Source organism: Bubalus kerabau, chromosome 8, assembly GCF_029407905.1.
Source record: "Bubalus kerabau isolate K-KA32 ecotype Philippines breed swamp buffalo chromosome 8, PCC_UOA_SB_1v2, whole genome shotgun sequence".
NCBI lineage: Eukaryota > Metazoa > Chordata > Mammalia > Artiodactyla > Bovidae > Bubalus > Bubalus kerabau.
The window spans coordinates 122,878,513-122,903,845 of record NC_073631.1 but is presented as its reverse complement, the minus strand read 5'-3'; the positions used below and the strand labels follow the sequence as shown (position 1 = coordinate 122,903,845).

At 45.3% G+C, this 25,333-nt stretch overlaps 1 protein-coding gene across 6 annotated transcripts in view; it reads left to right on the top strand.

Moving 5' to 3' along the window:
* ESYT2 (extended synaptotagmin 2) overlaps window positions 1-25,333 on the top strand; it is a 79,203-nt gene that overhangs the window by 15,602 nt on the left and 38,268 nt on the right. For 4 of the 6 annotated variants that reach the window (XM_055591402.1, XM_055591399.1, XM_055591398.1 and 1 more), the window contains exons 2-6: window positions 16,475-16,516; window positions 17,712-17,846; window positions 20,112-20,188; window positions 24,447-24,519; window positions 24,738-24,827. In XM_055591402.1, coding sequence (XP_055447377.1) covers window positions 16,475-16,516; window positions 17,712-17,846; window positions 20,112-20,188; window positions 24,447-24,519; window positions 24,738-24,827 — 417 coding nt within the window. Of the gene's footprint in view, window positions 1-2,273; window positions 2,480-16,474; window positions 16,517-17,711; window positions 17,847-20,111; window positions 20,189-24,446; window positions 24,520-24,737; window positions 24,828-25,333 lie in introns of those variants that run through there. The other 2 variants (XM_055591404.1, XM_055591401.1) reach the window with 2 other exon arrangements.

Genomic DNA, 25,333 nt, shown 5'->3' with positions numbered 1-25,333 from the left:
CCTCCCCATCCCTGACCTTCTTGGTGGCCACTTACCTTTTTACCGTTTCCAGTACCTCAGGGAGTTGGAATCATACAGTGTAGTGTTTTCAAGTTGGCTTCTGTCTGTCTTCGCAACATGTGTTTTAAGATTTTGAAAGGTTGTTGTTGAATCACGCGAATACACCGGGATTCTTGGCCCCTGGAGGAGAAGAATTCAATCCAGGGCCAGAGACGAGGCTTGATCGCTCAGAGCTTTTGTGTAATAAAGTTTTATTAAAGTATAAAGGAGATAGAGAAAACTTCTGACATAGGCATCAGAAGGGGGCAGAAAGAGTACCGGCTTGCTAGTGTTAACAATGAAGTTATATAATCCAAAGAATATCTGGAGGTTGTAAAGACCTCATCAGACCTACTCCCATAATTTACATTTTAAGATAACACTGTCCTCAGGCAAGATACATCCTTGTAAAGACCAGGTCTACTCCCATAATTAACATTTTAAGATAACAGAAGGTTGAGTCCAAAGACTGTCCTTAGGCAGGATACATTATTGTTATATAATCCTAAGGAATGTGGAGAAAGAAAAAAAGTTCGTCCTTTCTTCCTCCTTGAGAATTCCAGACCCCTCTCTCCTTGGGGACCCCTAGACTCCCTATCAACCTGACTAGGAAGTGACTCAATTTCTTCTGATTTTTTCCTGGCATGATAGTTCATTTCTTTTCTTCTTACTGCAGTAGGTTTCAAGTGACATAAAATGACTCAGGGTCATTTAGCGCCTTCATAGTGCTGTGCTGCCATCACCTCTGTCTGGTCCCCCAAGTTTTCATCACCCAAAGGAAAGCCCGTACTAGCATCATGACGCATTTCACCCTCCCCGTGGTGGTGCCGTCACATATGTTTCTTTTTTTTTTTTTCATATGTTTCTGTCTTTATAATTTTACCTTTTCTTAATGTTTCATATAGATGGAATCATACAATATGTGAACTTTTGTGTCTTTCACTTAGCGTAACATTTTTAAGATCTTGCTGCTGCTGCTGCTGCTAAGTCACTTCAGTCGTGTCCAACTCTGTGCGACCCCATAGACGGCAGCACACGAGGCTCCCCTGTCCCTGGGATTCTCCAGGCAAGAACACTGGAGTGGGTTGCCATTGCCTTCTCCAATGCAGGAAAGTGAGAAGTGAAGTCGCTGAGTCTTGTCCGACTCTTAGCGATCCCATGGACTGCGGCCCACCAGGCTCCTCCGTCCATGGGATTTTCCAGGCAAGAGTACTGGAGTGGGGTGCCATTGCCTTCTCCGTTTTAAGATCTTACCCTATAGCATACCTCTTATTTTACAGCTGAATAACGTTCCGTTGTACAGGTATGCCCCGCTTTGTTTATCCTTTCATCCTTTGAAGAACTTTTTGGGTTGTTTCTGTCTTTTGGCTATTATGAGTTGTGTTCTGAACATTGATGTTCACATTTTTGTTTGAATACTTGTGTTCAGTTTTGGAGGGTATATACCTAGAAGTGAAATTGATGGGTTTAACTTTTGGAGGAGCTGCTAAACTGCTTTCCATAATGGTGGGAATACTTTATAGACTCACCAGCAATGCAAGAAGGTTCTAATTCCTGCACCTGCCTGCAAACACATATTATTTTCTGTTTTTTGATTGCAAGTCATCATAGAGTGTGTGAACTGGGATGTCACTGTGGATAATTCTGCATTCTCCAATGACTGATGTCACCTTCCCACGTGCACTTCCTCCTAGCTTCACAGGGTGAGATTGTCTCGTAGCGTGAAACGGCCGTGGTGGGACAGTGTACCCTGGCAGTCGGCAGTCTCGGGAACTGGCTGTGAACCCTTGCTGGCTCTGCCACTGCCCCAAGCCATCTTCGTTCCCCTCCTCCGGAGATCTGCACCCCAACCGCTAAAGGCAGAGGGAACAGACGCCTTAGCCCAGCAGGTTTGAGTTGGCCTGAGGGCGGGTGGTAGGGAGGAGTGCTCTCTGATCTGGACCCACCTGTGCTCCGGGTTCCGTACAGTGGAGGCTGTACCAGAGCCCATAACAGAAGAGGACCTGCCCTGTTGACCAGGTCCCTTCCAGTCCCTCTCAGAGTCCAGGCTGTGCTTTCTCAGTGCAGGACACCTGCCAAAAGCTCTAGTTTGCTTTTTATAGACTAGCTTCTTGCCCTCTGTAGCTCAGGAATTTGGCAGATGCCTGAAGGGAAGCTTAGTTGGCCTCTCCTCCCCATCCCAACACCCTCCCCCCTCCCCCCCCCCCAGGGTCTGGGCCCTCAGAGTGTCGCTCAGCCGACCTGAACTCCAGTTCCTGTCTCCTTGGTCTGGTGAGGTTTCTGTCAGCTCATCTGGCTTCTCAGCTGCATTCCTCCGGGTTTCTCAACCTCTGGTACCTCAGCAGTGGGGGAGAGGCACCGCAGAGTGCCTCCTCACCGCCCTGCGCGCCTTCTGCCCTGTGTCCTCGTCCTTCGCGCCTTGAGTGCCCTGTGACCTCAGGTAGGCGTGCATTCGGGTCTCTTCTGGGTTTCTCATGTTCTCAGCAGATGGGGATCATCATATCTGGAAGCCAGTATTATTTTTAGGGAAAAAATAGATTTGAACTCTAGTATATTTCCATGTGAAAGTTGGAAGAACAGATAGTTTCTGTTGGGAGATATGTTTAGAAGACAGAGGGCGGAGGTTGAGTTTTAGGTGTGTAGTTTGTTTCAAAATATTTCCCTGGGTGAATATTTTAAATTTAGGTGGGTTTCATGGTTTTGGGGTTTGTTGTAATTGTTGTTTTCAGGAAAATACTGCCCAAGGTGTGAGGTAAATTTTAAGCAGTGAGGCTTGACGTAAACAGCTGTAGAAAAACTCCAGTCAGGGCTTCACTTATTTTACCTGTGAAACGCCACCCAGCAGGTCTGGTAAACTCTTGAAATACCTGTTTAGCTTGACCACTTAGTGGACTCATATCTTTATGAGTGGTGAGCACTGTTTCTTGCATTTTATACTTTGTAGCTTCAGGACGAAGACAGCCTGAAAACACTGGGAGTGTTACAACTAGCGGAGAAAAGAGTTTTGAAAAATAGATTTTAGAACTTTTCACTGGAGCCCCTCCTGTGTAAGGAGGGGCCGGGAACCTGGCCCCTGGAACAGTTTGGCCTGGCACTGTCTCGGGCACCTCAGGACCCGGCCTGGTGCCAGAGCTGCATGGAGGCCAGCCTCGGAGTGCCTGCCTGTATTCCGTGGCTTCTGACTAGCGCCCTCTTTCTGGGACTCGGATTCTTCGCCTGCCGAGTGGGGAGGAAGCACAGTGGTTCACCTGTCAGGCTCCTGCACAGCCTTAGAGACAAAACAGGAAACGAGCCAGGAGTCGGGCCTTCAGGGAGGAGCAGCGGCGAGCAGGGCAGTGCAGACAAGGGGAGAGGCTGCTTTCAGGTGGGCAGCGGGCATTAGCGCGCTGAGGAGGAAGCTAGAGGGGGTGAGGGAAGGAGCAGCTGGCCGTCAGGAAGGACAAGCGTTTGTTGTTGTATACACCGTGGATCGTATGACAACGCAGTTTATTCTCATAGTTTTATGGCCTCAGGAAGTACTTTGGTTCTGGTGTATAAACAGCTTTTAACTTCAGGAATCATCTGGGGGCCCCGGTGGTGTGACTGCTCTTCCTTCACCAGTGAGTGGACCAGGGTCCTTTAAGGCTGAAACAGCCCCAGTGTGCCCTCACTTGCTGGCTAATCCACTGACAGCTCTGAGTCAAGCTACTGGTTTGCCTTGGGACTCTGCAGTCACTTATTTGGTGGTGGTGTTATTTGGGGAAATATTGATCCACATGAGGACACAATACTACATGATCCACGGTCAGTTGGAACTGAGGATTGGAGGACTGACTGTAAATTATATGCAGATTTTTGGCTGGGCAGAGGGTCAGCTCCTCTAACCCCTAAGCTGTTCAGGAGTCAGCTATATATGGTTCAGATTTTTGTTACATTCCCAAGATTGTGTCAGTTCAGTTCAGTTCAGTCGCTCAGTCCTGTCCGACTCTTTGCGACCCTCTTTGCAGCACACCAGGCCTCCCTGTCCATCACCAACTCCCAGACTTCACTCAAACTCACATCCATAGAGTCGGTGATGCCATCCAGCCATCTCATCCTCTGTCATCCCCTTTTCCTCCTGCCCCCAATCCCTCCTAGCATCAGAGTCTTTTCCAGTGAGTCAACTCTTCGCATGAGGTGGCCAAAGTACTGGAGTTTCAACTTAAGCGTCATTCCTTCCAAAGAAATCCCAGGGCTGATCTCCTTCAGAATGGACCAATTGGATCTCCTTGCAGTCCAAGGGACTCTCAAGAGTCTTCTCCAACAGCACACTTCAAAGCATCAATTCTTCGGCACTCAGCTTTCTTCACAGTCCACCTCTCACATCCATACGTGACCACTGGAAAAGCCATAACCTTGACTAGACGGACCTTTATTGGCAAAGTAATGTCTGCTTTTTAATATGCTGTCTAGGTTGGTCGTCGGAGAAGGCAATGGCACCCCACTCCAGTACTCTTGCCTAGAAAATCCCATGGACAGAGGAGCCTGGTAGGCTGCAGTCCATGGGGTCACTAAGGGTTGGACACGACTGAAGTGACTTCACTTTCACTTTTCAATTTCATGCATTGGAGAAGGAAGTGACAACCCACTCCAGTGTTCTTGCCTGGAGAATCCCAAGGACGGGGGAGCCTGGTTGGCTGCCGATGGGGTCGCACAGAGTCGGACACGACTGAAGCGACTTAGCAGCAGCAGCAGCAGCAGCAGGTTGGTCATAACTTTCCTTCCAAGGAATAAGTGTCTTTTAATTCCATGGCTGCAATCACCATCTGCAGTGATTTTGGAGCCCCCCAAAATAAAGTCTGACACTGTTTCCACTGTTTCCCCATCTATTTTCTATGAAGTGATGGGACCAGATGCCATGATCTTCATTTTCTGAACGTTGAGCTTTAAGCCAACTTTTTCACTCTCCACTTTCACTTTCATCAAGAGGCTTTTTAGTTCCTCTTCACTTTCTGCCATAAGGGTGGTGTCATCTGCATATGTGAGGTTATTGACATTTCTCCCGGCAATCTTGATTCCAGCTTGTGCTTCTTCCAGCCCAGTGTTCCTCATGATGTACAGTGCGTATAAGTTAAATAAGTAGGGTGACAATATACAGCTTTGACGTACTCCTTTTCATTGTGTAACCATCATCAAAATCTAATTTTAGAATGTTTTTGTCCATAAGCACTGGCACTCACTCTCCCCTCCCTCCGCCTTCCTTATGCCAGCCTCAGGCAACTGCTAGTCTCCCTTCTGTATCAAGGCTTCCCTTTTCTGGGTGTCCATGCCTGTGGAATCAGACATGGTGTGGTCCTTGTGGCTTGGACAACCCATGTGATAGATGATAGAGGTCTGTAGATAGGTGATAGAAAATGAGAGAGGTGATGTGATTGATAGATACAATGCTGATGGGTTGATAGATAAACGGAGATAAACAGATACCCGTCCATTCCCTCTTGTGGTGATGTACTCTAGTTGTATAATATGTAACCACTGGGGAAGTCTGGGTGAAGTGCACACACGGGCTTTCTTTTGTAATATTGCTCTTTTGCAATATCTGTAATTATTTCAAAAGAAAAAAAAATGAGAGTGATCTTATGATCTAGTTACTGGTTTCTATATAATTATGCATTTATAGTGAATAAACTAGTGGGTTTTTCTAGGAAAAACTGAATAGAGTTTGGGATTTGATCAAGAGATTATGAAAATTTTTGTAGTTTTTTTCCCCTGAGATTTCTTTTTTTTTCCCCCCTGAGATTCTTGTATGGAAAACAAAGAATGATAAGGTAAGCTATAGTATTTCTCCCTGGGTTATCACTGTAACACCAAAACTGAAGGGTTTCTTTTTTATTTTTGTTTTTAGTTATTTCTGTATTCCGTGATCACAGTTAATTACAGACAAGCACTGAGGGATGTGCTGGAGCGTTGGTTTCAAGCATCCAGTAAAGATAAATGATCACATTCAGGAAAAAGTCTCAGTGCTTTCAGGTGCCTGAGTCTCTCTCGTTTCTCCGTTGCATACAAATAGAGGAATGAAAGGAGAAAACAATAAGGTTTTAGGTTCATAAATTTCTCTGACTTCATTCTCATAACTTCTGAGATATTTGTGTCAGTGTGAGAGAATGAAATTAAGCTTTTAGAAATACCATGTAAGTATATTTCTTTACTGTAGATCAAAAGATTTATTCATGGCTTTTCTGAATTTGCATTTGAAAAAACAAAACCAAAACAAACACCTCTCCCTGCAAAAAAACTCCCATACGTTTTTCCAGTATAATTTCTCAGAGCTCTAAGATTTTGCTGCACTTATTACAATGGTAGTTTTCCCCCAGGATAATTGTGTAAATATCTACAGACGTGAAATACTGCCGGAAGCCACTCTGTGTTAATGTTTAATTACATACAGAGTTGGTTTTTCTCCCTAGAAGAGTATTTAAAAATTTAATAAATATTGCATGGTACTAAGCCTATTTCTTGAAAATGAAAAATTTATAGTAAAATTTCAAACATAAGGTGACTTCTGATTCCATGTAGATGTTTGGTATACCTGTCTGTTCTGTAATCTGTAAATTTAACCCCAGCATCACAACATCATAGTCTCATAGGTTCTTTCTTCCCTTCCTCCTTCCCTCCCTTCTTTCCCTTTTCCTTTCCTTTTCATTTTTATAAGAGAACAAAGCTGGGTTGATTCCACTTAGTACAAAGAATGTGTCCAGTTAATTCAGCGCGGTAATTACCTCTCTTTCTTCTTGTCCATTCCAGTCAAGATGTAAGCTTGTAAATCTGAATGGTAGCTTTCGATTTGAATTTAAAATAAAAAACAACCATATTGTCTTATGTGTTTAGCAAAGAAGATGAGAAGACATGTTTCCTGTTGTTGGACTCATTTTAATTTGTGAGATATATCTCATGCCAAAACCTCAACTTTAAACCAAGCTTGTCAAGTAATTTCCTTGTGTGAGTTTTTTTTTTTTTCTTTCTAGCATTTACGGAAAGAATATGTCAATGACTTTAGAATTTTATTAAAATATGCTTCAAGTCTTTGAAAAATATCACAGACATGCATCTATATGTAAGGCATTAAACCTCTTGGCATTAGTATTTTGATGAAGGGGGACGTCCAATTGTTCTCCTGGGTGGAAGTCACGATGCATCCCTGTTGGTTTTTTTTTGTGTGTGTGTGTTTGCTTGTTTTCTTGTGTCCCTGTTTTGACCCAGCCATTGATTCTGAGTCCTGGCTTAAATCCCCTTAATCATTCTATGCATGCACTGAAATTTAAGCCCCCTTCAAAATTAAATGGATAGATAAATAGTGTGTCTAACACAGCAATGTATGAGATTATAGGAGCCTCACAGTGACATTCTCTTTAGTGAATTAGAAGTAAGAGTTTGTTTTCACATAATTTGGACAGCTTTCTTAATTATAGAAATCATGCTGGGATAGACCTAGCTTTGTTTTTCTTTTGGCCATGCCATGTGGCACATGAGATTTTAGTTACCTGACAGGGATTGAACCCATGGCCCCTGCAGTGGAAGCACGGAGTCCTAACCACTGGACCACTGGGAAATTCCCCAAGCCAAGCTTTTTAATTTTTATTTTACTGTTTCCTGATCTGCAAAAATAGGTAGTGGTAAGTAATCAAAGTCTACATAAAGCTGATCGAACCAACCAAGAAAATAGTAATTGTGGATGTTGAAAAATATTAATTGCTGTATTTACTGTGTGACTGTGGATTGCCTACTTTTTTGTGCACTAGACATAGATGAACCGAGTTATTTTTTTACCCTCCAAAGGAGTAATTTGGCCCTGCTGCTACCATTTGACAGAGGTTCTGAAAGACATTCCTCCCCCACGTTTTTAGCCTTGAATACTTTATTCTTTATAGAAGTAGCTATTAGGAGAAAGTGTCCCGGTATTTAGAAAAAAACATCATTAGGATTTCTTGGCCCTATTTTTCCAATTTCCATGCACACTGAATCTCTGGAGAAGATGGGAGGCAGCAGATTGGAACTGGGAATTGTGAGGCTTTAAAGACAGAGATGGTTTAATAACGCATGTGCTAAATGGATAAATAAGTTTTAATATAAAAAAAATTAGAGGCCACACATTTAGCTGATGCCACTTTGCGTTTGAGTCATTTTCTCCTGACATGCTCCCCAGCCAGTCTTGAGGATGCTCAAATTCCCCCTCTGCGGTACTGGAAAGAGCTGGCATGGGCCTGCAAGATGCTGGTGCCGTTTAAACTTTTAGACCCTCTTATTTGGAAGTTCTCGCCAGGGTCAGTATTTGTTAGTGTCTCTGATACTTTTTTCCCATCATAATTACATAGCATAAAGAGATTTTGAGGGACTTTTCTCCAGGCCACATACAGATGCTCCCAGGGCCCCAGTTCATCGCAGCAGGCCAGTCACACGTGGTTTTCTGAAAGCACTGGCATAGAGACCTGTAGGTGTCTGATTGACCCAGGGTCCACAGAGGAAGAACGGTTTCTGGCCTTCTCTTGGACTGGTGTCCATCTTTCTCCATCATTGACAGCATCTCCCAGATCCTGGCTTCTCCAGGCAGTCCTGGCTTGATTGGCCAGTTTAATGACATTTCATTTCTAAATTGATCATTTTATCCATTATCTTTTGTATTTTACTTAAAGATGTTAAATCAGTAATACTTCCGGTGTAGTAGATAGGCCGTCTTTACTTGGATTTCCCAGACCTTGACTAATTCTTTTAGATGTTTAAATAAAGGAGTGAGTTACTTTCCACCGCAGTTTCAGCGCTAATGGTGCTCGCAGGGTTTCAGCGGGGTTCTCTGCAGCCCCAGGAGGCGCCCGCTGCACTGTGTGTGGCTGTCTTGGGCTGAACAGAGATGTCTGCACGAGTGCTGACCATCAGCAGGGGCTCCCAGAAGAGAGCCCTCTGTTAGCTTCAGTTCCAAACATTACCTCATGTTCAGAAGTGGGGGAAATAGGATTTAAGGAGAAGATGTCAGCTGTGTGTAAATTGGTTCCATCCTTTATGCTTCAGGGAGGACTTAGAGTCATGGGGTCTGGGCCTCTTCCCTCTAACTCACTTGTTGCCTTGGGACTTTGAACAGATTATCCCTGGAGAGACTGTGTTTCCGTATCTGGTAGGTGGTGCATGGACTGCTGACAGGGTTGTTGTGAGGGTTAAAAAAAGGCACTGTTTGCAGGGTTCTGGCATACAGTCAGCGTTGTGTCTTGGGTTTATTTTTCCTAAGCAAGCAGCTTTGATAATATCAACATCATATTAGAATCGAAAATATGCCTTTGTTCTTTTTGAAGAAAAAATTAAAGAGATTTCTTAGTTTCAACTCTTACGTAAAGTCAAAATTTCGGTGCTCCTACAATGGTTATTTCTAGTTTGTAAAGATACTATGAATAATAAATATGAAAACATGTTTCATAATTAGACATATAGAGATTTGAGTGGATTTTCTTCTTGTTCTTTGGATTTTTAAAAATGATTTACAACCAAATGACATGTGTTCATTATTCCTCTATGCTTTGGGAACACATTTTCTATTTTCCCTGTACATCTTTACCTCTCTCTCTGAGGTTTTTGCTACTTTAAATTGTTTTGTGGAACATAAACAAATGTCTGTGAGTATGTATTAGTGAGAAACAGTAAACAGAATTAAAATGTGGTAACAGGTTTATTTTATTCAATTTTGAAATATTCTTTTTCCTTGGCACTTTGAAACAATCTCTTATAAATTAAAAACCACAGAATTGTTGAATGTCTTGGGATTCTCTACTAAGAGAGGGCTTGATTTTCAAATTCTTCTATATAAACTTTAGTGATGTAAGCCCGTTCTCTTCCCTTGAAAGCTTACTTGTGCAGATGGTTTCTCTGCCCTCTCCTCTGGTAGTTACAGAATAGAGTTCCTCAAATACTAATCTTATGTAATTTTTCTCCTGAAAACCCTCAGGTTGACCCATTGCCAGTAGAACAAAATCCGTGCTCCTCTATGTGTGGCACAGAAGGCACATCGGGCTGGTCCTGACCTGATTTTCCAGCTTCAGCACCTACCATTCTTCCGTTGTCTTGGTCCAGCCAGAGTAAATTACATGCTCCATTTTTTTGCTTAGAATGTACTGTTTCTTTGCATGGCAGACCCCAGCTAATCCCATCAAACCCATGTCACATGCTATCTTCCTGACTCTCTCATGGACTCTTAGAGGCAGCATCAGACCCTCCCCAGCCTGTACTGTCCTTCCCTCCTAGGCTGGTGGCCACACGTGTCCTTGCCAGTGTGAGCCACACCCAATTCTTCATTATGTCCCTGGCCCTGGGCACAGCGCCAGACCCAACTAACTGAAAAGTGACTTCTTCAACCTGTTTTTCTAAAAGAACAGTCTGTACATTTGCGGTAGATTAAGGAATAGCACAGTGATGAAAATGCAGTAACAGAATCAGAATTTACACCACGCGAACTGTACTCTTTCCTGGTGCATGGTGGTGAGTAGCTGCTGCTGCTGCTGCTAAGTCGCTTCAGTCGTGTCCGACTCTGTGCGACCCCATAGATGGCAGCCCACGAGGCTCCTGTCCCTGGGATTCTCCAGGCAAGAACACTGGAGTGGGTTGCCATTGGTGGTGAGTAGAGAAGTTCTCTTATTAGGTGTAGGTGACTCAAGGGACTGGTGTGTTTTGCCTGAGGTGTGTGACAGGATACATAGGAGTTGGTGGTTTGTTAGCAGGAATGTCTTGAGGAATATCAGTGAACTTGAAGAAATCACATTATGTTAGAGAAAGCAGATATTATATTTTTGAATAGTTTTGCAGGAGTTATTGTATTTGATCATTAAGGTGTTTGTTTCAACGTAGTTATATTTTAGCTTTAAAACTTGAGGATTCAGAAAAAAAATTTTTTTCAAATCAGATTTAGAGTAGGTTACTTGTATTATAAGAAAGTCTTGTTTCCAAGTATTCTTGCTGATATAATCAATATGTTCAAAATCAATTTTATGAAAACTCTTGTTACACAGTTTGAGTTACTTATTATATAAAATACTACTTTCTGTGTTAGAGAATTCTTGGTTTTAATCTTAAGTTAGACTAATAACTGGAAAAGTAGTTTATGCTTCTTACACATAGTTCAAATGTATAGTAATAGAGGAAAAAGTAAAATCCTCATTCCAGTCCTTGTTACACTACTTTGATGTGTATTTTTGCAGTTTTTCTGTACACTTATAAGCATGTATAATGTATATAAAAGTATGTTTATGTGTACACAGAGAAATATACCAGTGTTTTTAAGAATATGTGACCTCTATTTAGTACATTTTCATTAATTGGAAAGTTTGGCAATACTTTATTACCAAACATAGTAATTTCTTGAAATGCTTTCACTGAAAGTAGAAGTTCATTGAATGATATTTGCACAGGTGAATTTGGTCTGCTGTACTGACTTGCTCCTTGGAAGAAAAACTGTGACAAACCTAGTTCAGTTCAGTTCAGTCGCTCAGTCGTGTCCGACTCTTTGCGACCCCATGACTCGCAGCACGCCAGGCCTCCCTGTCCATCACCAACTCCCGGAGTTCACCCAGACGCACGTCCATCGAGTCGGTGATGCCATCCAGCCATCTCATCCTCTGTCGTCCCCTTCTCCTCCTGCCCCCACTCCCTCCCAGCATCAGAGTCTTTTCCAATGAGTCAACTCTTCACATGAGGTGGCCAAAGTACTGGAGTTTCAGTTTTAGCATCAGTCCTTCCAAAGAAATCCCAGGGCTGATCTCCTTCAGAATGGACTGGTTGGATCTCCTTGCAGTCCAAGGGACTCTCAAGAGTATTCTCCAACACCACAGTTCAAAAGCATCAGTTCTTCAGCACTCAGCCTTCTTCACAGTCCAACTCTCACATCCATACATGACCACAGGAAAAACCATAGCCTTGACTAGACGAACCTTTGTTGGCAAAGTAATGTCTCTGCTTTTGAATATGCTATCTAGGTTGGTCATAACTTTCCTTCCAAGGAGTGAGCGTCTTTTAATTTCATGGCTGCAGTCACCATCTGCAGTGATTTTGGAGCCCAAAAAAATAAAGTAGGACACTGTTTCCACTGTTTCCCTATCTATTTCCCATGAAGTGATGGGACCGGATGCCATGTGTATTAAAAAGCAGAGACATTACTTTACTGACAAAGGTCCGTCTAGTCAAAGCTATGCTTTTTCCAGTAATCATGTATGGATGTGAGAGTTGGACTATAAAGAAAGCTGAGTGCTGAAGAATTGATGCTTTTGAACTGTGGTGTTGGAGAAGACTTGAGAGTCCCTTGGACATCAAGGAGATCCAACCAGTCCATCCTAAAGGAGATCAATCCTGGGTGTTCATTGTAAGCACTGATGTTGAAGCTGAAATTCCAGTACTTTGGCCACCTGATGCGAAGAGCTGCTGAATGGAAAAGACCCTGATGCTGGGAAAGATTGAAGGCAGGAGGAGAAGGGGACAACAGAGGATGAGATGGTTGGATGGCATCACCAACTTGATAAGACGTGAGTTTGAGCAAGCTCTGGGAGTTGGTGATGGACAGGGAGGCGGTTCATGGGGTTGCAAAGAGTCGGACATGACTGAGCGACTGAACTGAACTGACTGGAAGACAGAGGGGCTGACAAGGGCCCCAGTTGGTAAATGAAGTCCCTCGTTTGGTTGGTGAAGGAGTTCTCTGACGCTGGGAAAGTAGAAAGGAGCCATGTAAGTGTCTTGAGGATTTGAAGAGTTGGACGGGGAGGCGGGAGCTGAGGATGTGCCCCGCCCCTGCTGGTGAACCTCGAGGCCTGTCTGTGCGGTGACTGTGGGACAGCTGACTGTGCCCAGACGGGAACAGGGCCGGGTGGGCGCGGACGGGGGAGCTCACTTCCACCTTGGGCCCTTCTCCTGTTCTTGTCTCTACTCTCTTGTCCCCTTCCTTGGGAACCGCGTTTTTAAGTTTTTGTTAATTTTTATTTTAAAACTTTATTATGTACACCTCCTCCCTCCACCCCACTCCCCTGAATGAATGGTAGCCAGTTGTAGCTGCTTTTCTCTGTATTTTCACTGAAAACAAATCTTGGGAGTTACTCCACAGAAGTATTCCAGCAGCTCTGGCAGCCCCCGCCCTGGACCGCTCCTCGCTCCTGTAGCTGTGCAGCCCTCACGTGTGGGCACGTCTGTCCCACCCGGCCGCTCAGGGCAGTGATGGCCGCTCCCGGCATGCCGCACATGCATCGTTCTCCTAGGCCAGATTCTGAGAAATGGGATTGCTGGTTCACAGGGTGGATGGATGCACATGGAATTTTGTCATTACTACTTCATCATTATTTCGTGTTCATGGACACTAGCTCTTTCCCGTGGCAAGTTTGAATGTTAAGTAAAACCAGTCTTAAATTGCTCTGTTGTGAGTCTTGGGTGGAATACTAGGTCTGCTAATAGTGTTTTATTGTGAAGTGCTGTCTGGTTTTCTGAACTTCGCTGTCAGCTGTTTCAGGATTTGTACAACCTCTGGAGTGTAGGTTCTTGTTGTCCAGTCACTCAGTCATGTCCGACTCTGCGACCCCATGGACTGCAGCATGCCAGGCTTTCCTGTCCTTCACCATCTCCTGGAGCTTGCTCAAACTCATGTCCATGGAGTCAGTGATGCCATCCAACCATCGCATCTTTTCCAGCCTCTTCTCCCACCTTCAGTCTTTCCCAGTGTCAAGGTCTTTTCCAATGAGTCAGCTCTTTGCATCAGGTGGCCACAGTATTGAAGCTTCAGCTTCAGCATCAGTCCTTCCAATGAACACCCAGGACTGATCTCCTTTAGGATGGACTGGTTGGATCTCCTTGCAGTCCAAGGGACTCTTCAAGAGTCTTCTCCAACACCACAGTTTGAAAGCATCGGTTCTTCAGTGTTCAGCCTTTATGGTCCACCTCTAGATAAATCACCGTTAAACACACATTTTCTACTTCTGGCTACCACTCAGGATCTCGTACATTTTAAGACATGAAACCAGACTTGCAGGTTCTGCTCTTTAAGGGGGTGTGTTCTCTTGAGGGTTCAGCAGGCTCTACGAATGGTGATCTCCATGCACTTGCCACTTCCCTTGGTAGCAGAGTGGCCAAGAGCACAGGCAGACAATCTGGTTTTTCATCCCCATTCTGTCACTAGTAGCTGTCCTGTAAATTTGGGATAGTAATAGTCCCAATTTGTAAGAATTAACTCAGGGAATGTGTCTGACTAACAGCGCAGCACCTGCTACATAAATAGCAGTTTATACTCAGTAAATGGTAGTTCAGTCTGGTGCTCAGTAGCTCAGCCATGTCCAACTCTTTGTGACCCCGTAGACTGTAGCCCACAAGGCTTCTATGTCCGTGGGATTCTCCAGGCAACAATACTGGACTGGGTTGCCATGCCCTCCTCCAGGGGATCTTCCTGACCCGGGGATCGAACCCCCAGCTCTTGCATCACCTGCACTGGCAGGCAGATTCTTTACCACTAGCACCACCTGGGGAGCCCAAATGGTAGTTACTCATATCATTTTATACAAAAATGGTTGGATGGCATCACTGACTCCATGGACGTGAGTTTGAGCAAACTCCGGGAGATGGTGAAGGACCAGGAAGCCTGGATTTCTGCTGCAGCCTGTGGGGTCACAAAGAGTTGGACACGACTGAGCAACTGAACAACAACACACAAAAATAGTTTATAGTTTAGTTGTATTGTCCACCTTGATCTCCAGAAACCTAGTTCAGGGGAGATTTATGATATGTCCATCGGCCAGCCCTCAGCGTCTGCCTTTCCTCACTTTCTGCTCCTCCAAATCGTTCACCTGAAAGACCTTGAAGAGACCTTGCCCTCATTGCCCCCCCAACCCCCGACCCCCTCATGTCAGATCTAAATCTCTTGCAACCTAGTCTGGCTGGTCTGGAGAGCCCTCAGCTTTCTCCAGCCCCGCAGCCTCCTGCCTCTGGGGGAAGTGCAGTCCTTTCTGTGCTCTGGTTCCCCTCAGGTAGAAATGGCTCCTCTGCAGCGACGTGACCTCCAGACAGGAGCAGCATCGCCAGCATCCTTTCCTAAATCTCTGTTTCTTTTTTTTTTTAATTTTATTTTATTTTTAAACTTTACATAACTGTATTAGTTTTGCCAAATATCAAAATGAATCCGCCACAGGTATACATGTGTTCCCCATCCTGAACCCTCCTCCCTCCTCCCTCCACATTCCATCCCTCTGGGTCGTCCCAGTGCACCAGCCCCAAGCATCCAGTATCGTGCATCGTAAATCTCTGTTTCTTAAGCATCATCTTTCTCAACTCTTGAGCCTTTTCCTTAATTCTGGAAGGTTGCCATCTATTTGGTTTTGTTCCAGAATGGGTTCAAGCTAAAACTTAATTTAGAAAAATTTGTTGCAGGCATGCCAGCCCACCCTTGGGATTCATGCAGATTAAAGGCTTCCCATCCTGCGGCATGAAGGGGCAGGTCTTAGGCATGTGGGTGCGAGGAAGGTGGAGCTGTGCGGCCGTGACAGACGTGGAGACAGTGGTCTCGCCAGCCAGGACCTGGCTGCTCACGGCCCCGTGTCCTGGTTTGTGCTCGGGGACCAAGGCTGAGAGGTGGAATTGGTCCTCAAGGAAGCATCTTCTTGGGCACATACCCTAGAATAATGTTTCCTGAGCAGCTGCGCTCAGCCAGAGGCTGGGATGGGGCTTGGCTCTTACTGGCTGCAGCGTGTATGTTACTGAGAGAAGTTGGCGTGGCCATGTTGGGCCCTGCCCTCCCCCTCCACCCCCAGTCCCCAGGACAAAACTGCCGCGCTCCAGTCTGTACTCCAGGCTGTCGTTGGGCCCCAGAGCAATTTTCAGAATGTTCGTGTGGCCAGCGTGTTCTTTCTTGGAGGGGCGTGGAAGCATTTCTTAGACAACTCCCTGCTCAAAACTGCTTTAGCCTTTTTTCTGCAGGGATTGTTTTAATGACAAAAAGAGCACTTTCTCAGCTATTTCTAAGTAGGGTTGTTTTTTTTCCCTACCTCTCCACTTATTTTCTCCAGTATACAGGCCCCATCATGGAGAACTGTAATTATAATCCTTGTTTGGGAGACTCTATGGAGAGGGGCCAATTAAGGAACATTGTGTGCCGTCTCCTTTGGGCCAAAAGGGGAAGAGAAAGGTGGGCTTCTGAGGCTCTGAGCCTGGAGGCCTACGGAGGGTGGGGGTGCTAAGGTACGAGCTTGAGGTTTCGGGCTCTGTGGGTGCTCCTCAGGCCAGCGGGGAGGTGGGCAGGGGTTTCAGAGTGTCCTCACAACATGAGGGACTGGGCCACACGCTTCTGTGGAAGGTTTCCCAGCACGGGGTGAAAGAGCCGCAGACACAGAGTAGATATACAGTAAGAATACTAACTGGCCTGTGTGACATTTTACTTCGAGTTGTCAGGAGTTGCTAAGTCGTGTGTATGTTTTTCTCTTAGGTTCATTTTCCAGACACTGAGAGAGCAGAATGGCTAAATAAGGTAAGAGAATAGTGCACGAAACACCAGATATCAGTGGGAATTAGAGGGTGAGATGCCACCTTTCCATATTTGGGGATTTGGATGTTGACAATATGTGAACTCATTTGGACTTAGCGGGTTGGCTTCTGCTCTCAAAATAACTGAGACGTTACTTTCCTTTTCTAAGCAGTGCAAACTGTGTCTTTGACATAGAAAGCTAATAATACTCTCATAGTTGGACGTTTGGCCCTGTGTCTCCTCACTTTGATGATAGTCGTAAGTGAAAATTTTAGAACATTCTTATGAAGAGGGGAATAACTCCCAAGAAATCTAGCCTTTTTAAAAAGGTTATGTTTTTAAAATCATTATACTTTGAAATAGATCTCTTTTATCTCTGTATTTTATATATCCTTAGAATTGTAGTAAAAACTAATGTAGGTAATGATTACCCGTAATGTAATCACTGGAAGTTAGTCCGTCCTTAAAGACAACTCATTAATGTTTGTTAAGAACAACACAGTTTTAGAAAGTTTTTAGCACTGAGTTTAAATTACAGGATTATCTGACTGTGCATACCAAGTTGCTTCAGTCACATCCAACTCTTTGACCCCATAGATTATAACCCACCAGGCTCTTCTGTCCATGGCATTCTCCAGGCGAGAATATTTGAGTGAGTTGCCATGCGCTACTAAAGGGGATCTTCCCGACCCAAGGATTGAACCCTTGTCTCCTGTGGCTCCTGCATTGCAGGCAGATTGTTTACTGATGAGCCACTGGGGAAGCCCCTTTCTGACTTTTTAGTAATGATTAAATGTGCTGATATGCATAAACAAAATATTTAACTCAAATAACTAATTCCTGCAATATACTGGTTGGTTAATCAATAGTTTATTGTTATAATACATTTTTAAATTTTAGATGCTGTTTTTGCATAACAAAAAAGGACACCCCCTGCTTTTGCCTTTCAAAAATTCTGGTAAACTGTACGAGCATGATTTTTCATGATGATTTAGATACTGTACTATTTGTTTGACTGAGTGAGACCCCACAGACTATACAGTCCATGGAATTCTCCAGGCCAGAATACTGGAGTGGGTAGCCTTTCCCTTCTGCAGGGGATCTTCCCAACCCAGGGATTGAACCCAGGTCTCCCGCATTGCAGGTGGGTTCTTTACCAGCTGAGCCATGTTGAACCTGAACTCCTTCTCTTTTCCAGACTGTAAAACACATGTGGCCTTTTATTTGCCAGTTTATAGAGAAGTTGTTTCGAGAAACCATAGAGCCGGCCGTGCGGGGCGCACACACCCACCTCAGCACCTTCAGCTTCACGAGGGTGGACCTGGGGCAGCAGGTTTGTCTCCTCTTGGGCTTTCTTACCTGTGCACCACTGGAGAGAACACTAAGCCACTTCACATTGCTTTCTAGAGCGAGCTGTTTTCTGGAAGGCTGGCTGTGTGTGCAGGTCCTCCCTGGGTCTCCTGTCTCGGGGTCTCTCCTCTGTCGGGACCTCGCCTCCTTTGTGCGCAGTGGTGCCTCTGTCAGTCCAGGTCCACCTGCGGGCCCCTCAGCTGCACGTTCTCCCATCACAGTTACCTTTGTACTGTCCTGCAGGAGAGGGGATTTCTGGGGAAACTCACTAATGGTTGACACAATCTGGAAGGAGCCCCCACTCCCACCCCCATGTTTCAAAACAGCAACCCGGGGCTCCAGTGCTGGGCTCGCAGCACCGCTTTAGTGACACAGGGGAAGGGGAAGATGGGCTTTGTTCTTGGAATCGAGTTATATACAGAAGATGGTCACTAATTCCAACACTGCTGGAAGCCTCGGGACCACCATAACAGCAAGTTTCCTTTTTTATCTTTTTAAGTCAGTGTTCACAGTAACTAGAAACCGCTGAAGGTAGCATTTTTTCTATCAAGGCATAATTGACACATAACGTTATATTAATTTCAAGGTAACATTGTTTTTATGCCTAATAAGAGTTCAGAGTTCAACAGTACTTTTTTTTAGTTTATTTTTTGGCCACACTGCGACCCTGCAGGATCCTAACTCGCCAGCCAGGGGTCAGCGGCTGCAGAGCCCCACGAGCACCTTCCCCTCGCTGCGTCCTGTTGTTGGTGCTCCAGGGGGCGGGGCAGAGGACCGTGACCCCAGCTGTGTCCCTGCCCCAGGCTCCCTCCCAGCCCACACTCCCAGATGTCGGTCGCCTATCCTTGTCGAGGTCCATCTTTGTGCAGAGACAGGTGTGTGTGTCCTGCCCAGCTGGGTCGTGCAGGCTGTTTGCCCTCTTGGCTGAGTCTGCAGCATGCTACCATTTTGGATGCGGTCCCTGTTCAGCTCATGGGGCCAGCGCAGGACTCCTGTGGGACACTGCCTCTCGTTTCCACTTTATCTCAGTCCCTTAAAGGGACCACAACAAGTGGGAATGCACAGTTAGAAACCAGAATGGCACATGAATATGAAATGGGGGTTGCAAGGTTTTCTGTGAAGGGCGGGTGGTGAATAGTGTGCGTTTTGATGGGTACAGACAGTTTCAGAGGCGTGTCCTCCTCCTGCCCTGCCCCCTTCTTTGCCTTTAAAATAACACTCAGGCTGTGTCTTACAGTCAGGCATGCTCATGTTCATGCAGATTTGGAATTCTTGCTCCAACTGAGTTTTTCTCAGAATTACATTCATGTTTGTGTGTGTACTTTCAACTTAATGCTGACAAAGGGTAGGAATGTTGAGAGTAGTGCAGTTTGGTCAGAGAGCTCAGTGTCACAGGGCGCTTGGACTTCTCGTAGGAATAGAGGACCGAGGCGTCTGATGCAGGGACCGGAGGGGGCACGGGAGCCTGAGCGGAGACCCTGCAACCTGGGGTGGTGGCAGCGTGGGCCCAGAGTCTGCTCCTTAGGCCGACTGGGCAGTCAGACTTCAGGACACCCGCACTGTCAGAGTGAACGTGGGCACCCGGTGGTTCTTCAGCTTGCGTTTTTCATGTCCAGCTGTCATGTTGCGAACTTTCTTAGAAGGGGGTCTCAAATCAGTAAATTGGGAAAAGATTCTGAAATGATGTTGAAATATAATATTTATTATTGTCTGCCTTTTCTTTTTATAGTCATTTGATTCTCACCTTGTTGCCTGTATTATCTGTTGAAAATATAGTTAATATTTTTGATTCACTCAAAAAGTCCCGTTTTTATAAAAATATTAAAAAATAGAAAGTTATGACATAAAGATAAAATGAGAAGAACTTCTGTTTTAGACAGGGTATTAAGGGTGGACTAGAGGGAATGGGTCAGAGTCCCCTGGAGGAGGCAAGGACTGAGGGTCCTGGGGCGGGAGTGAAGCCGGGTCACAGCCCCGAGTGCCTGCTGAGCTAGGCAGCGCTCTATGGCCTGCTGGTCCCACATCCTGTGGGCCGCTCTCAGTCTGCAGGGCCCTCCTGAGTGTGTTATAGATGAGGGTGCTCAGGGCCAGAGGCCCATGGCGTCCTGGGGGTGAGACGACAGCATCATGAAGCAGAGTGTTCCCGCCCGGGCCTGGGACCCAGGCCCGTCTTCTCAGCTCTGCTGGGTCACAGGGTTTGGTGTTCTTTACCCTTCCTATGTTTTAAAGAAGCCAATTTTTGTTTCAGCCCCTCAGGATCAATGGTGTTAAGGTGTATACTGAAAATGTGGATAAAAGGCAGATTATTTTGGACCTTCAGATTAGGTAAGTTTGTGTGTTAGTCGTAGTTAATGATGTGTGATGTCACTTAGCTATGCCCATAAAGTAGAGAATATAAAGAGCACATATCTTACTGCTATTTGATGGAATTGGACTAGCTTCTTGTTGAGGACCTAAACTTAGCTATTTCTGGTTTTAGTCCCTGATAGGAGAAGGCAATGGCAACCCACGCCAGTGCTCTTGCCTGGAAAATCCCATGAACGGAGGAGCCTGGTAGGCTGCAGTCCATGGGGTCGCGAAGAGTCGGACATGACTGAGTGACTTCACTTTCACTTTTCACTTTCATGCATTGGAGAAGGACATGGCAACCCACTCCAGTGTTCTTGCCTGGAGAATCCCAGGGATGGGAGAGCCTGGTGGGCTGCCATCTGTGGGGTCGCACAGAGTCGGACATGACTGAAGTGACTTAGCAGCAGCAGCTTAGATAACTGCCATTCGTAGAACATGTTAAAATAAAAGAAATTAAAGGCACTGCAAGAAAACTACAGGCCCATATCCCTTGTAAACATTGATGCCATAATTGTCAAGAAAATGCTCACAAACTGAATTCAGCAACATAGTGAAAGGATTATACACCATGAATAAATGAGATTTATTTCCAGAATGTAAGGATGGTTCATCATAAGTGATCAATGTAATACTCCACAGTAATAAGAGTGAAGGGGAAGACCACCTCATCATCTCAGTTGATGCAGAAAAAGCGTTTGTTGAAATTCAACACTTTGATGATAAAAACACCTAGGGCACAGACAGAAACAGTGTCAGCTGGGCTTGTTTATTGCACTGGGAGCGCTCAGCATGTGTCCCCAGCAAGCAGCACGCTCCTGGTGAGAAACTGAGACGCCTCCTCTGAGCTCAGGAGCTCGGCAAGCACCCTGTCACCACTGTTGCCCAGCGCGGCACTGGAGGCTCTTCCAGAGCAACTAGGTGTGAAGAAAACAAAACGCAGACATTGTTGGAAAGGAAGCAGTAGTAAAGTAGAAGGATACAAAATCAGTGCAAAAAAATGTATAGTTGTATTCTATACATTAACAACAAACAAGTCCAGAAAGGAAGTTAAGAAAATTTCATTTATGGTAAAAACAAGAATAAAATACTTAGAAATTAACTGAAGCGGTGAAAAACCTGTATAATGAATACTACAAAACACTGATGTGAAAAATTAAAGATGACATGAATACATAGAGATACAGCTCATGTTTGTGGTTTGGAAGACTTAATATTGTTAAAAGCCAACACTCAAAGTAATCTATAGAATCAGTGCAATCAGATGTATGCATGTAATCAAATATATGATAAAGGATTGAGATCCAGAATATAGAAAGAACTGCTACAACTCAACAGCAACAACAAAACAATTAACGTGATTCAGAAAGGAGCAAGGGACTGGAATGGACGTTTCTCCAAAGCAGATAGACTAGTGTTCACAGGCGCACGAGAGGTGCAGACGCCACTGCTAACACCCGCGAGGCGGCGCCTCACACCCATCAGGCAGCAGCTGTCAACCCAGAACGGTCAGTGAGAACGTGCAGAGATCGGGGCCCCTGCACACTGATGGTGGGAATACAAAGGGCATGGTTGCTGTAGAAACAATAGTATCTCCTTAAAAACAAGAAACAATAACTATATGACCCAGCACTTCCCCTTCTGGGTGCATACCCAGAAGAACGGAAAACAAAATCCCAGAGGGATGATTGTATACTTCAGTTCATAGCAGCTTTGTTCACGTTAGCTAAAACATGGAAGCAGCCCAGGTGTTCGCTGACTGTTGGACGGGTAAGAAGGCGTGTTGTGTGCATACAGGGGAGCGTCGTTCAGGCTGTACAGAGAAGGAGTGGCCACAGTGGGCAGTGTCCATCCAGCTACAGTGGGATGGGCACCTTGGGGACATCATGCTAAATGAAGCAGGACAGTCACAAAGAGATTGTGTGTGATTCCCCCCGTGGGAGACCTCTCGAGGAGCAGACCCACAGAGACAGAGAGCAGGATGCAGGCTGCTGGGGAGGAGGGGAGGATGTAAGTCACTGAGTGAGGGCCATAGAGTCTCAGTTTTGCAGGATGAAGAGAGTTCTGGAACTGATGGTGGTGATGGTTGCACAGCAGTCTGAATGTGCTTAATTCCACGCCTTGCACTTCAGAATGCGTGAGATGGTAATGCTATGTACATTTTACCACGATAAAAAGTAATAGGGAAAAATTGATTGGGGGTCTGCCAACTGCCTTCCCTGGTGGTAAAGGGCTTCTCTGGCTCTTGTCTTTGTCCTTCAAGAACCTGCTTATGGCTTTGTGAGGCCCCTGCCCAGCTGTGTGCCAACTACTGACTGACACGGCTCAGCAGGGTTGGTTTTGTTTTGATTAAGGGTCATAATTTTTATCGTGTCATCTTTGAGTTTCTAAAGTGTATTAATGTAGTAAATGAACAGAGTCCATACCAATTGCTTTTATTTTAGAAAGAAGCATAGAGTGTTAGGATGCTGTAAAATGGGAAAACTCTGCGTCTTCAACACATTTGGCACCACTGCAAATACTGCTGTCATGAGCGGAGTAAAAGAGGCAGCCCCGTGTTTGTCTTGGGGTCAGCTGTACCTGGCAAGGCTGTCCACAAGGTTGAGGGTGAGCTTCAGGGGGTGGGAACCCTGTTCTCTTATTCCATCACTGAGGGAGCCCTTGATACACGTTTGTTAAACAAACACTGAAATGAGTCTGTTACCTGATGCCATTTTGAAGACTGCAGTCTGGCTTTTGTGGTTTCAGCAGACATAGCAGCATATGCAAGTTATGCAGCTCAGACATTTATGTCTCTGAAGCAGTCTGCATTCTACTTTTTCCTATGTTCCAGACAACAACCGTAACTAGATCACTGCCTGTAGCGTTGGGGAAGGAGTAATTGAGAGATAATAGAACATAAAATGATCACGCCTTAGGGTATGTGGAGAAAACTTGTCAGTTGCCATCTGCCTCTACAAGGATGAGGTCGCCAGCGCTGTGGTCACTGCCTTCCACACCCCTGAAAGGAGTTCTGGGCAGAGACCAGGGATGAGGCCCTCTGTGCTCTCAGAAGACTGGCGAACTGACTTTCAAGCAGTTCGGTATTTTCAAGAGAAGATTTTATGAGCCCAGTTTCTTTCATCTTCTCATAGCTAGAAAAACTCTACAATCATTAACGAAGACGTCTGCTTCTTGTGACTGCTAGCAACCTTCTACCAAAATGTGTCCTTGATCGCGTGCACCTCCTTCACCAAAAGAATCTATACACACACACAAAATCGCTTCAGTCGTGTTCGACTCTGTGCGACCCAGTAGACGGCAGCCCACCAGGCTCCCCCATCCCTGGGACTCTTCAGGCAAGGACACTGGAGTGGGTTGCCATTTCCTTCTCCAATGCATGAAAGTGAAAAGTGAAAGGGAAGTCGCTCAGTCGTGTCCGACCCTCAGCGACCCCATGGACTCCAGCCTTCCCGGCTCCTCCATCCATGGGATTTTCCAGGCAAGAGTACTGGAGTGGGGTGCCATTGCCAGTGACTTTTAAGGCAGGAGTGTGACTGTTGGCAGACTTTCATCCCAGATGCCTTCTGTTGATATTTTGCTCATGTGCTTGGACACGGCCTGTTGTGATTATCAGATTCCTCCTGATGCTCCAGGGCAGGAGCAAGATGATCCGCTTCCAGAATCAAGGGTGGGCATCAAACCATTCAGGTTCCACAAAAACATCATGGGCCTGTCACGTTTTTATAAAGACAGGTGAAGCCTTCCATGCAGCGTCACACAGTGTTCATGGGTGTTCACATTAACGATTGAAGGGACAGTCGCTCAGTAAAACTGATGCCTCGAACAGGTGTAATGTCTCTGAGGGCCTGAGAACTGCTGGTTTCTCACGGTGGGGGAGCACGGGCACATTGTTTGTGATGAAATATGATCGAAGCTTTGTATATGTTTTAAACAGTTATTTATGAGACAAATGAAAACTATACTCCATCAAGAGACTTCTCCAGAAGCTGCCCTTTGAGAAGTGACATTTGTTCCAGGACCTCTGGCCAGGCCGCCAGGCTCGCCCTCCGTGTGGCCGTGCTGACTCTGGGGCTGTGGCTGCCGCAGCCCAGGTGCTGGGACCCGGGCCTAGCTGGCCTGCGGGTTGCAGCTGCCCACGGTCCAGTTCTGGTGGCTTTACTAGCACTGTATTCAGATTCTGCAGCTTGGGTCTGTGCTGATGAAGAGAATGTAATCGGAACTTTTTCTTTGCTAGTTTTGTAGGCAATTGTGAGATCGATCTGGAGATCAAGCGATATTTTTGTAGAGCTGGTGTGCAGAGTATACAGGTAAGGCTTTTTTAAGTTTCATTTTCCTATCAGATTCTCTGCGCTCTATTCAGAAAGAAAATTGTGAAGTTTTTATTAACTCAGAATTTCTTTGAAGTTAGAGAAGCCTGAAGTCATGTGCTCAGGAATCACTGTCAGGATCTGGTACCCTCCTTTTGAGTCAGTAAGGGCCTGTGAAATTATTTCCATTAATGTTTTGTTTTCCCATTTAAATTTAGATTCATGGTACAATGCGGGTGATCCTGGAACCATTGATTGGAGACATGCCCTTAGTAGGAGCTTTGTCTATCTTCTTCCTTAGGAAGCCAGTAAGTCAAGGTTTATTTCATTCTCTTCTTCCCATTCACTGACAAGAATGTGTACATACCAAAGAACAGAGTGAAGAAAAAGAGCTTATCTCACTTTATTCCCTTTGAGGCATGAATCCTGTATGTTTTCATCTCTTTATGCTTTAACATCTCTTGATAGACAACTTTTTCCTCATTATAAAACTAATACGTTTGGGAATTCCCTGGTGGTCCAGTGGTTGAGACTCAATACTTCACTGCAGGGGGTGGGGATTCTATCCTGTTCAGGGAGCTAGATCCTGCACGCCTCACAGCCAAAAAGTAAAAATAACCTTATAATACTAATTTCCAAATGAAATTTTAGCACTCAGAAAAGCAGGATGTGGCTGTGAGAGGTTGAGAATCACTGGTACCTTTATATGGTGAATTACAGCCCCTAAGCACAATCTTCAGAGAAAAGGGACTTTTTCGGTCACTTTCATCTGGAAAATATCAGAGCACAGTTCCCTACCATCTGCCAAGTCCTT